Raw genomic sequence first — 12,699 nt, forward strand, 5'->3', positions numbered from 1 at the left:
AATGAAGATCTAAATCTGTCGTGTCTTGCTCACCGTTTAAGACGTATGCCTCACTGTCACGTGACGATAAAGTCCTTTAAGACGAGAGCTGGCATGGACAAAGTGCAAAGGGATTATTATTGCTCTGATTTCCATTTCCACTGATCATAATTCCATTGTTGAGGTCTACTAGAATAGATTTATATTGTGCAATTTTCCAAACTCACATTGGTTTCTCAAACAGCATCTCTGTAAACTATGTGTATTCACTGAATTTCACTCTCTGCCTTTAACGGCTCGTTGTAGCTCCAATAGCTCCAGCCCCCACCCTCCCCGTGAGCACAGTGTGCTCTGATTGGTCGGGACGTTGTGAATCGCGCTAAGCTCCGTGGAGGTGTTGTTTCCTTGTTTAGCGATACACAGCGAAACACAGCCAAACTCATCCTGAGCACACACAAAGTCATAGCCGAAGTAAAAACAATAAGTGTGGCTTGATATTGAGTAAGAAAAAGGTTGATAAACGCTGTGAGAATGGGTCTGCAGAGAGAATTTCGCCGCGATCCCAACTGTCTGTTATCAGCCTGCAGCCAGGGAGGAGAGATCAGCAGAGCTGCTTGCACTGAGTGTGTGTGTGAGGAAGTCCGTGGATTGGTCAATTTGGACCAATCAGCGGGGGCTTAACGTAACGGCTCCGCGGACGTAACGTAACGGCTCCACGGATTGGTCCATTTCGTACCCGGAAGAATCAAATGGACAATGACGTATCTCCAACGAGGCGTTTTGGGGAGGTATTTTCTGTTTTAGAGTTTTACTCGCTACAGGGTGTACTTTGAGGGTTTTGACTCTGCACACCGTTTACATGCATAAAAACCTTAATAACACACAAGGGGACGGGTACTAACCGGAAAAGCATGACATGGGACCTTTAAGACGAGAGCTGGCATGGACAAAGTGCAAAGGGTTTATTATTGCTCTGATTCATATGCAGATCACTTGAGATATCCATGTTGGTGCCCTTCCTCCGTGGCTTGTTTTGCTTTCCTTCCCCTATTTTATTTCCTTTATTCACGGACAGGAAGTGAGTATCTAAGCTAAATGTTCCCTCTCCTTTATCCCATGTTTCCTCTTGTTATTTTCTGGTGGTTATTCTTAGGTCATTTTAAGGTTGATATGAGCTTTGGGGATAGAGCTCTCTTGTTGTTATACAGCCCTTCACCCCTCCCCTCACGTGCGTATTACGCCATAATCCATGATTATGTAATAGGGTGCATACATCTGTGTGATGGGGGAGGTGCGTTCTTATATTCCTAGAAAGAGGAAATCCCCTTACAACATACTACACGAAAAACAAGTGTACCCATACACACATGCCACTTAACACACACAAATGTACACATATAAATGTAGTGTTGTGTATTGAACGTTGCACACGTCATTTTAACCAACTGTTTTAGAATTGTATGGAAGTTTTAAAATGCCTAAAATAAAATCAACTAAATTAATGAAGTAAAATTCAATACGCATTTGTAGTATTTGTTATTTGACAGTTTTAAATCCGAAACATATGCTTAAAAAAAACTAATGTAGCTCTTTTTTCTAACTGATTAAGTGTACTGTATTTTATTAAAAGAGTCAAAACTCCAGCAACAGTTTTCATAAAGCACATATTAGTATATTTAATATGAAAAAGACACATATCGGCTTTATCACAAACTGTTAGGGAATCATTTGCTTAGGTATTCAACCTTCGACACCTTCGTTTTCTCCCTTCACTGTCTCTTTTCCCATGGCATAGGTCTACGGCCTTGGGTATTGCTGCTATCTCTCTTAAGGAGGGGCAGCTTGGGCGCATTGTTGTTGCCAGCTGATGACCGAGCACAAGCTGACATGAGATGTTTATTGTTCAGGGACAACTTCTTTTCTGCCACGTAGGTTCCCTGGCGCACATTCTTGTTTTAGGAACGAGAGCTCTAGTTAGATTCAGGGTCCATATTTGTTTAATCTCGCTGATGAAGAATGTTGATTATTACACTCTGAACTAGTTAAAACCTGGAACTACAGAAGAGTTCTTCAGAATTGATTGTGGCATCTCAACCGTGTGGTCAGACCGTGGCCCGTGACATGTCTTGTGAATTCTCTGGCCGAAGCTCCAAATAAACCGTCACGGTACGTCCACACAGCAGCTTTAGACGATTCGTCCACCGCTTCCAACGCTTCTCTGCCCATTGACTTTGAATGGGGATGACGTCACTTTGCCTCGCTTTGCGCCGAACTGCATTGTGGGGGAGCGAAGCGAAGATTTCCAGGATTTCCAGGATTTCAAAGTTGAGCAATGTTCAACTTTTGAAGCTGAGCTGGAAGCGTCAGCCAATCAAATCCCATTTATGCAAATCTGACAGTAGAAGCGCTAGCCAATCAAACCGCGTGTAAGCAGGGAGAGCCAGACCGCAGTTCATTTCCTCATATTCCAAACGAGAAATTACGGTAGCAAATCACCCGGTTCTTTACGACCAGAACTATTAACGGGATACAAACCGGAGGAACCAAGGCATGGAGGGAGGTGGCAGAGACAGTGGGTGAAACTGGTAGGTTTTCGCCTGTTTGGGGAGTTTATATATATATATATTGCTCGCATAAAATCCTCGGGTTTTTTTTGCTTTGTATGTCGGGGGCGGGAGATTCATGTGATTGGTTGTTGGTCTCGTTGCTCGCAAAAATCCCCAAGCTTTCAGACACGCCCAGCTCCAAGATTTTCAAGATTTTTGAAAAGCTGCTGTGTGGACGTACCGTAAGTGTTTGCCATCAAAGCTCCAGCTCTCCTCGTGTCTCTCTGAGTCCTGTTTCTAATTGCTTCAGAAGTTTCCCCCACAGTCACCATACATAATTTCACAACAATTAAAACAAAAAAATAAATAGAAATAAACCCTGAATAGACAAATATTTGTCTTGTTTATAAGATAGACTGTTTTCCTCTCCACAGATACTGGCTGAGATGTGTCAGAGCGGTTATAAGGATGCTCTTCGCTTCCTAGAAGACAACAGTGAGTATCCTTCTCCTCTCGTAACATATTGACTCTCAGACATACTTTCCTAGTTATGATTCATCCCCATCAGCCTCTAGCGTAACCTTTGCACTGTGTCACTGTGACTGTGTCACTCTCACTCAGGCATAACATGATTTCAGTATTAAATGTTCTAGAGGCCACAAAGGAAAAAAATGTACCCTGTAAGAAAAATGTAATATCACAATTTCCATGACGTCACTCACTGATACTGTTTTGTCCTGCCAGACCTGATGATGCCGGATCATCCGACAGCGGGCCCCTCTCTGCCCGAGCCCCCCTGCTGCTGCCAGCATACGGAGACCAACAAAGAGTGGGTGCTCCGGAGGCTCCGCCTACTGCAGAAACAGCACTGGTGGCTGGATGAGCAGATCAACCTGCCCACTTCCATCAAGAAAGGTGTGATGTCATCCAATACTCTGTTAGCTTTTCGTAATGGAGATGTATTTGAGCTTTGGTTTTGTAATGCCTCCATGAGGTGGTGTGTAAACTGTGTGTGACTGATCCTGTTCTGTGTGTGTGTGTGTGTGTGTGTGTGTGTGTGTGTGTGTGTGTGTGTGTGTGTGTGTGTGTGTGTGTGTGTGTGTGTGTGTGTGTGTGTGTGTGTGTGTGTGTGTGTGTGTGTGTGTGTGTGTGTGTGTGTGTGTGTGTGTGTGTGTGTGTGTGTGTGTGTGTGTGTGTGTGTGTCAGTGTTCTGCGAGGCCTGCCAAGACACACCTGGCTTGTACGCCAAGGTGTCCGAGCTGCTGCCAGTGAGAGTGGCCTCCTACCTTCTCATGCCATGCACACTTCCTGTACAGTCGGCCTACTCAGTGGCCCAGAGGCAAGTATACACATCTAATCGTTTACAGTATCTCGCTTTTAAGCAAAAGAGTTTTACATTTGTTATTTGTGGAGATGTTTGCTCACATTATTCCAAAGGTTTCCAACAACTTTTGAAACCTTGTGAAATCTGTCATTTTAGTGTAACGGTTGGTTTCACATAAGACTTTTTTATCATGGTCAATTTCATTTAATATATTTTAACCAGATGAGGAATTTTGACACAAGAGACCTTTTGGTAATTCAGCTACAAACTTCTGAAATGTCTGGATCTTGATCAAACTTAAACAGTTAAACAGTGCAGCCCCTCCATGATGTTATGCCAAAACTGCTATGCAGAAACGCAGCTTTTTTTGCATGAAACTACTCGGTTAAAATCAACAGGTCTGTTTGTTTTGAAAAGGAGATCTTTGCCACTAAGAAAATATTGTTCGAAACTTATATTCAACTAATCTGAAGCAAAGTCCATAACCATGTTGTTTTGTTAAAGGTCATTTTAAAGCCTATTGTTAAAATATTATAATTTCTCTCCCCCAGGCTTTTGGAGTGGATCCCAGAGGTGCCAGCTGATATGCGCTGGCTGGTGGGGATGGCAGGTAGCGTATACCAGCAGGCCTGGAAAGGAGCACCAGCCAACCCCATCAGGTGACCAATACTTTTTGTATAGCTGTATTTGGTTAACGATTGACATTTTTCCCCTTTTATCAATCATTACAGCTTAAACTTGTACAAAGGGGGAGTGTTTATCTTCGCCTACACACCATCAATAATACATAAATCACAATCATTTTTAGCAAAACTTGTTCTTTTTTTCACACCTTGCTCCTTTATGATAGCTTTTTTTGCTCATTGCACTTTTGTTTATAGATATACTTAGACGACAGGTTTGTACAACCTAGTTCATTTGAATCAACTTAAACCATACTTGAAATATAAGTGAAATAAACTCTTATACATCTGTTTAATTGACCTTACAGTGAGCCTGGGCTGAGGAAATGCTTGAGTGCGCCGCCTCTAACTACAGAATGTGACAAACCCATGCAGAGAGACCACCTGCCCGCACTTTCCTCCCTCGATCTCCATGGCAGCTACTGGGAGATCCCCAAATCTACCTCCTCCTCCTCACCCCATCATCATCATCATCCTCACACTACCCCCTCCTCACCGCAACAAGTCTGCTTTTTTGTCGGCTCACAGGACGAACATTAGAGCCACTGATTCAGGAACTGCACTTTGACGATGATGCAGACACATTTCCACTTTCTGTGGAGCTAGTGGATTGATGGGCGGTAGAACAATTTGAGCAATAAGCAATGGTGTTACAAGGACACACACTTTTATCTCTCATCAGTCCAGGAAGCACTAACTGTATTAGATTGTACTGAGTGCTCTCTGGAAAACAGCTGCACAACTCACTCAGGATCACAGATGTGTTTGATGACCTGTTTTAATAAACAGCACAGAACTGTGTCTAATTGTACAACTACAACTCTACCTACCTGTTTAAAACTATTCAGAAGTAGCATGCAATCCTCATTTCCATACAGCTGATTTAATTGAGAGTAATTTATTTGTTTAAACTTTTGATCATGTGAATTTGAACTGTTTTGTGAAATTGCAACGCCACCACATAATGATATTAAAGTTAAATGATGCACCTTATGGCAGCAATGTTGGAAGTCTGCCGGCCAACTTCTTAAAAAAACGTAAAGTCAGAAATATCTAATTTAATTTGTAATCCAACATGTTTTTGACAGTGTTCCATCTGTGGCTATGGCTACAGATAAAGCTCGGGCTTTCTTATACTATAGTGGGACGGTTATTATAACCAAAGCTACAAAAAAAGTTGAATGAACTAAAGTGTCCTTCAGTAGTCTCCTTACGAAGAATAGACAGTTCACTGCCTCACAGAACTATACATATTGAGACAAATAAAACAAGTCACTTTACTCACTGATCAGCCACATTACTGAGTCTCACGCTGGTTACATTATTGACACAAAGCCTCTGTAGAGTTCCTTGTAGTTACTCAATTTGCCAAAATGAAATACTTATGCTGACTGTGCTAATCAACATTGTTAATGCAATATATTGGTGTTATCAGGGTGTTTTAGATCACTCATAACTTGAAAGTAAAGAGATGTTTTTTCACTGTGATTCTCTTTCGATTAAATATTTGAATTGATTGATTGTTTTGTTGATTTTTTGAGTGTCCTGTACCAAATGGGGACAACAACTACTACATTTTGGAAGTCTATAATATACTTTGAACTCCACTACATTATTTTCAAGCTTTAGTTACTAGTTACTTAGATAACTAACTAAAATAATATATAATATTGATAAATAATTACAAGTTACAATATAACAGCAGTATAACATTTTAACTGGGTATATTTTGATTACAATATTGTACTTTTACTGTACGTAACTGAGTATATTTTTATTTACATGTTAGTATGACTACTTTTGGGGAAGTACTGCCCCCTATTGCTGTGGCTCAGAACTACAACTTTCGCCTTCAACATCTGTTGGGTGATGCGACGCTTTGCGCATGCGTCGTGTCTCAGAAGAAGCGACATCAGTAAAGAGGAGGATGGCGGAGGATGGGAGGGAAGAGTCTGTAGCGGCTGACGACGACTCACAACACACAGCTGAAGATGGGAGAAACGGCTTAAACAACACGGTACATTAGTAGCTTCCTCTTTCTGCTTTAGTTTTATACTAGCCCTAACCATAGCAGTGGATAAAGGCTGTGTTATTTGTCACAGAGCTAACATGTTAAAGCTCAGGGCAGAGCTAGCATCATAGACTGTCATGGACTGAAAATATAATGGCTAGCATACAGTGTGTTGTCAACAAGCTAGATACATGTCAGTCTTGAACAGTTAAGCTAATACCTTCGCTTACATTCAACTGTTTGCATCTTACCATTTATTTATCTTAATATCTATTACTACAATAAACAGTATTTTATTTAATTTTACTGTACAATATTTAATTTGACATTCTGTTATTGTCTATCTTATTCTATTTACATGTATATAGATAACTGCATTTACAGTCTCTGCATTATTAAGCGTATTGTATTTATTTGTTTTAATCTGCATTACTTGCACATTGGTCTTGCAACATAATGTGCACTATTTTATCCTAATCTTTTCTACTCTTTTTCTTCTTGCACTTTTTACTTTATTTGTATCTTTACATTTGTTGTATGTCCTATATATATTCATGTTGCATTGTTGGAGGAGCTTGGGACTTTTTCATTGCCATATCTGCACTGTAGCTACTGTGCATATGACAATAACACATTTACATTTGAAATTCTGACATTTGAATTCATTTACTGTATGACCCTTCAAGTGTTGTTATTTTCATGCTACTATAATTTGCTTAATAAATAACGTCAATAACTCGTGGTTTAGATTGACAGCTGTTAGCTTACAGTAGCTTTAAAGCAAGAGGAAGCAGAAGTGTTTCCACGTGGTGATAATGGTGCTGACTGTGATGCTTCAGATGGTGGAAGAGAGCCCCACTCTCCTGCGCAGGATGGAGATCTATGTTGCCGAGGCTGAGAAAAGGAGTGGGAAAAATGCAGTGAACATGCAGGAGACGTTTACCGTCTACCTTATTGAAACACGGTGAGAATTATAAAAATGACCGCCTCATTTAAAAGGAAGTGCTGTTGGTCAAGCTGAGATGGCTTGTACTTCCTGTTGTTTGAGCTCTGTTGTGCATACATTTACTTCTCAAAATACTAAACAAAATTGTTAATGGAATCCTCACAGGCCAATGGATGCTCTCGCTGAAGGTCGTAACCCAGCCCCCGACTCTCTGTGGAGGAGATACAGTGAATTTGAGCTGCTGCGGAACTACCTGTTAGTTAGCTTTCCATACATCGTGGTCCCTCCTCTGCCCGAGAAGAGGGTGAGTTCAGCGTCTGCTTTCGAGGATTGCAGCCTTGCTTTATGTCTTTCTTAAAACATGTATTATAATAGGAAGTAAGTTGACAAATCACCAATGGCTTCTAGCTTACTTCTAGTCATTTTTGGAACAGTTATGGAGCTGGATTTTTTGCTCCATGTATTATTCAAATATCTGCCATAGAGGTAATAAATAGGAGAGAACAAGGAATCAACATTAAAGATAAATTATAGAATGCTCCATTTAAATGTAAAAGATCACGACTACTAGGGCTGCTCGATTATGGCAAAAATCATAATCTCGATTATTTGGGTCAATAATTGTAATTGCGATTATTAAATACTTTGAAAACATCCATTTATTGGAGAAAAGACATTTGAACAGTTGATTACCCTGAACTTTAAGTATAATTCAACTGAAAAACAAAAACAAAACAAATATTATTATAAAAAACAAAAAAAAGTAATAATAATAATAAAAAATAATCGTTTTATTTCAATTACGTTGTTTTCGTAATCGTTGCAAGCCGTAATCGCGATTAAAATACGATTAATTGAGCAGCCCTAACGACTACTAATAGGAACATGTATTTACAGAATGTTTCTTTCAGAATGCACAACATAAAATGTCAGTGATCAATAAAAAAACTAACACCAGACTGGTCAATTGATTGGAGCATCACTAGCTTATCTTTAAGAAGATTTAAACATGTGTTATTCATCCATATGGCTTAAAGTGCAGAGAGGTGTGTAACTGCGTATTATTCACCAAACATACATAAATCCAAGACGAATAATCCAGCTAAACTGCAATATCATCAAGTAAAACATTAACTGTCTCTTTGTTCTCCTTCATGCAGGCAGAGTTTGTGTGGCACAAGCTGTCGGCAGACAACATGGACCCAGACTTTGTGGAGCGCCGTCGGGTGGGGCTGGAGAACTTCCTGCTGCGTGTGGCATCACATCCGGTCCTCTCCAATGACAAGATCCTCCACCACTTCCTCACCGAGGTACATGCTGCAGCTGTGGGTCAGTGATGAATGATAACAGATCTGCAGCTGATTGAATGTTGTTTTTTACCGCTGTGTGTGCAGGAACATGGCTGGAAGGAAGTGGTGTATGAGACAGGGTTTCAGGCAAAGGTACCTTGTGGAATCTCTATTATCACAGACAATTTACTTATAAAGATGTTCAGTGTTTACAAAGCTTGACCACTTCTTGTTTCTCCTATTCAGGCAGATTCCAGGCTGAAAGCTCTCAGCGCCACCTTCAGGGTGAGAAACCCAGATAAGTAAGTGAGTGTTTTCTCAACAAAAAGTAATAAGTTCTCAATTTGGATGAAATGTTTTAATTCATGTCAAAATAATTCAGTTATACTTTAAAAGTGGGGATAACTAGATAATAGCTAACTGTTTATAGGTACAGTATTATAGTAGTTGATCATAGTATCCGTATGATCAGCCAGAGCAATTGTTTTATTATGTTTTGAATTATTATCATTTTTGTATTATTCATAATAATTTTCTCTATCAATGAATTAATCATTTGGTCTATAGAACTTGAGCACAGAATTACACCATACAAATGTCTTAAAAGCAACACATTTTCACATTTGAGAACCTAGAGCCATCTAATATTTGGTCCTGTAACGGTTACCATGTTTGGATAAAAAAAAGCCCTTTAAATGATAAATTCACTATCAAAATATTATTTTTAATAATTGTATTAATGTTTAAAATGATGAATAAATGCAAACACTTTTAAATAAGTAGGTAAATGATTGTAATCCCTGTCCTCTGTACACATGTGTGACAAAGGTAACTTCGTCACTGTGGACTGGCGGCTTCAGGCCTTGTAATATTGCACATGTGCACACGTGGTTTAGTTTGAAAGTGTTCCCCCTCCCGTTTTGTCTGTGGCTGGTGATTGGGTTCACCTGGTGCCCTGTGTTGTCTCCTCCCCCCCCACCTGTGTCTTATTGGCCTGATTAGTGTGTGTGTATTTAGGCTCTGTTTTCCCTGTCAGTGGACAGGTAGTGTGTGTGAGATCCTTGTGGCTGGTGACTGTTGTCGTAGCAGCTTTCCAATCAGCTGTGGTCTAGAGAGAATTATGAGTAAGGTAACAAACGTACAGCAACACAATATTCGTATTAAAGGTATCAAAGATCTTTTATACTTGCAAGTAAGACGTCTCCTCCAGAGAGCACGTACTGTTCTGAGTAAAACAGGCTCTCTTTATAAGAGGACATCAAAGCATTACATTACAACATTACAACATCATTCTGTGAGGCCAGCTGATACCCCCTCTGGCACTGTATGCAAAACCCTCACTCAATACAAGACAATGGGATATACCAGTGACGTGCGGTGAGGTTCATGGCTGGTGAGGCACTGACTCTTTCAGAGTCAGATTTACAAATATTATATTTTGACCTTAATCGAAATATTCGGTTATTTTCAAAAGCTTTTTTAGTCTGATGCTTTGATTCATTTTAAACAGACTGTTCAACAAAAGGATAGGCCCACCCACAATTTAAATATTGGATTGTTCTTTCTTAGTAAGATCCCATTTGCATTACAATTCTGGTCTTACCTTGACTTGAAGATGAAGTCCATGCTATCCTTCTGGACAACAATCTCTATTACTTTTTTGTAAAAGTCCTCCTTATCTTCCTGTAGTTTCAAAAGTCTAGTTTGTTGTTCGCGTCTACCGTCCCTGCGTAGAATAACAGTAGCAACAAGAACCTGTGGGCTCACGTGCGCCCCCTTCAGTGCGGCAGAGGTTATGGCTGCCTCCCCTGGTGCTTTTTTCATTGCCATTGTATGATGAGACCAGCGAGCCTAAATATCATATATACGTGAAATAAGTTATTTAGAGACTATGGATGGCGAGGATAAATGTAATAAAGGGATCTACAAACATTACATTGGTGACATACAGTGAGATGGTGCAGGCATGCGCTTAGGGCCCACTTTCTAGCCAGTTTCTGTGGGGTGACGCATTCTGAGGTGAGGCAGAGCTCATCTGTGCCTCACCTCACCCCACAGTAACTGGCTTGAGCGCGCTCACAAAATAAGTGCCCGCGCTAAATTAGTGCCCGCGCTCCAGCCAGTTACTGTGGGCTTACGAGAGGCAGAGCTCGTCCCTGCTTCACTTCTCATCGCTACCCGTAGTTGTAGCGGAGCTCGGCAAATTTGCTGATTTTGACTATAAAAAGCCATTGGAATCATACATAAATCACATTTACAAAGCAGATCAGTGGAGACATTTTATTATTATTACTATTTAGTTTTTCTTTAGTTGTTTTTCCGTTACATTGGAGTATGACAGGTGAGGCTCTGCCTCCCCTGCCTCCCCTGACTGCACGTCGCTCGGATATACAGATACCCCTCAGACACAAGAGGCTTCTCAATACTCATATTTCCCCTCCTCGACTCCTCGGTGCTCCGGTAGTGACCCGGAAATGAATTTCAGCGCGCCATTTTGAAGGACATCTCATTTCTCTAAATCAGTGTTTCTCAAACTTTTTCATACCAAGGACCACTTAACCAATAAAAAAACACTCGCGGACCACCTAACTCCACAAATATCCAAAAACACATCGTTTTTTACAAATCGCCTGAAAATGGTACAAACAAGTGGCAACATGTGTGATGAAGGTGTTTATCTGGGCTATATCATGCAATCAAAAGTGAAACTTAAGCTCGCTCCATTGCGGAGATATTCCCGCGAGAGTGCGGAAAACTTTAATTAATTAATTAATTTCAAATGTGAAATGTTACCAATATATTCACGGACCACTAGGGGGCGCTCACGGACCACCAGTGGTCCGCGGACCACACTTTGAGAAGCACTGCTCTAAATGCACACCGAGGATCGAGCATCGAGGAGGCTCTCTGGAGGAGCTCTAACCGAGGATACACTGATGGTTCCTCCACGGCTCCTCCGCGGATGCATTTCCGGGAACGGTGGAGGCGTGACGCACGGCCGGAGTTATCTCAGCCAATGACAGCTCTGCATGCATCCCCTGAATATTATTTTAGAAACTGCTTTCATCGCATCGCGATGTTTCCAGAGAGAACAGCTGTGAGGTCCGTGCAGAAAGCAGAGCAGTGTGTATAATATATATCACTCAGTATAACAGGCCTACTCTCTTTATTTGCTTTAGTTTAGTAGATAACTACAAACAAAGAGTCGATATTTTTCTAAGACCATTTAGTGCTTCACATAATAAAATACACAACGGCTGTAGCCTGATTATGCTTTAAGAGCTGTAGGTGTGTGTGGTATATGGAGTCAGATTTGGGTCAATATTCTAGCGCGTAAAACAAGCTACTCACGAGCGGAAAATGTGCTTTTTTTTTTTAGACAAACTGCTCCCATCTCCACATTTTACACACAAAACCCCAAAAAAATACATATTTCAGTTCATTGGGGTTCCCTGATGCTCACGGTCTGCTCATTTTTTGATAAGAGCTATAGTTTTTGAACAGGTGGCAAAATTGTCAGATATAATCCTCAATGCATTCTTATGGGACTCAGTGCTGCAGTTGGTTGTCAAGGTGTTGCTGGGCAGATTGGAGCCACACACACGTGAGTCACATCATCCAATCAGAGCAGACACCATGGAAACCTTTGATCTCTGGGTTTACACACACAGGTGTTTGTAAACATTCAATCACTACTGCTTACATTTAATATCTTTATTTAACTCCTTCGGCCTAATTTCAGCTGCAGGAACCATTCAAATATCAAACTATTCAGCCTTTTCAGCACATGATGGGAAACTTTCAACTTTTTCAAAATATGTTATACTTTTTAAAATATTCAGCTTTTTAAAGTCTTTTTTTAACATGGAAGTTTTTGCAATACATTTTAGCTGTAACAATTAACACACACACACACACACA

The 12,699-nt window shown here is 40.6% G+C and overlaps 2 protein-coding genes across 2 annotated transcripts in view; both read left to right on the top strand.

The window, feature by feature from the left end:
- Positions 1-6,048, top strand: part of pnpla3 (patatin-like phospholipase domain containing 3) — a 16,390-nt gene extending 10,342 nt beyond the window's left edge. The window contains exons 6-10 of the mRNA XM_034217653.1: positions 2,960-3,020; positions 3,270-3,440; positions 3,732-3,864; positions 4,401-4,508; positions 4,841-6,048. Coding sequence (XP_034073544.1) covers positions 2,960-3,020; positions 3,270-3,440; positions 3,732-3,864; positions 4,401-4,508; positions 4,841-5,072 — 705 coding nt within the window. The 3' untranslated portion in view covers positions 5,073-6,048. The remainder of the gene's footprint in view (positions 1-2,959; positions 3,021-3,269; positions 3,441-3,731; positions 3,865-4,400; positions 4,509-4,840) is intronic.
- A 384-nt stretch (positions 6,049-6,432) lies between these two features.
- The window catches only part of LOC117547152 (sorting nexin-4-like), a 32,425-nt gene continuing 26,158 nt past the window's right edge, over positions 6,433-12,699 (top strand). The window contains exons 1-6 of the mRNA XM_034217693.1: positions 6,433-6,549; positions 7,383-7,507; positions 7,655-7,793; positions 8,650-8,799; positions 8,884-8,931; positions 9,025-9,080. Coding sequence (XP_034073584.1) covers positions 6,460-6,549; positions 7,383-7,507; positions 7,655-7,793; positions 8,650-8,799; positions 8,884-8,931; positions 9,025-9,080 — 608 coding nt within the window. The 5' untranslated portion in view covers positions 6,433-6,459. The remainder of the gene's footprint in view (positions 6,550-7,382; positions 7,508-7,654; positions 7,794-8,649; positions 8,800-8,883; positions 8,932-9,024; positions 9,081-12,699) is intronic.

The sequence above is a fragment of the Gymnodraco acuticeps genome, unplaced genomic scaffold (assembly GCF_902827175.1).
Source record: "Gymnodraco acuticeps unplaced genomic scaffold, fGymAcu1.1, whole genome shotgun sequence".
NCBI classification, from domain to species: Eukaryota; Metazoa; Chordata; class Actinopteri; order Perciformes; family Bathydraconidae; genus Gymnodraco; species Gymnodraco acuticeps.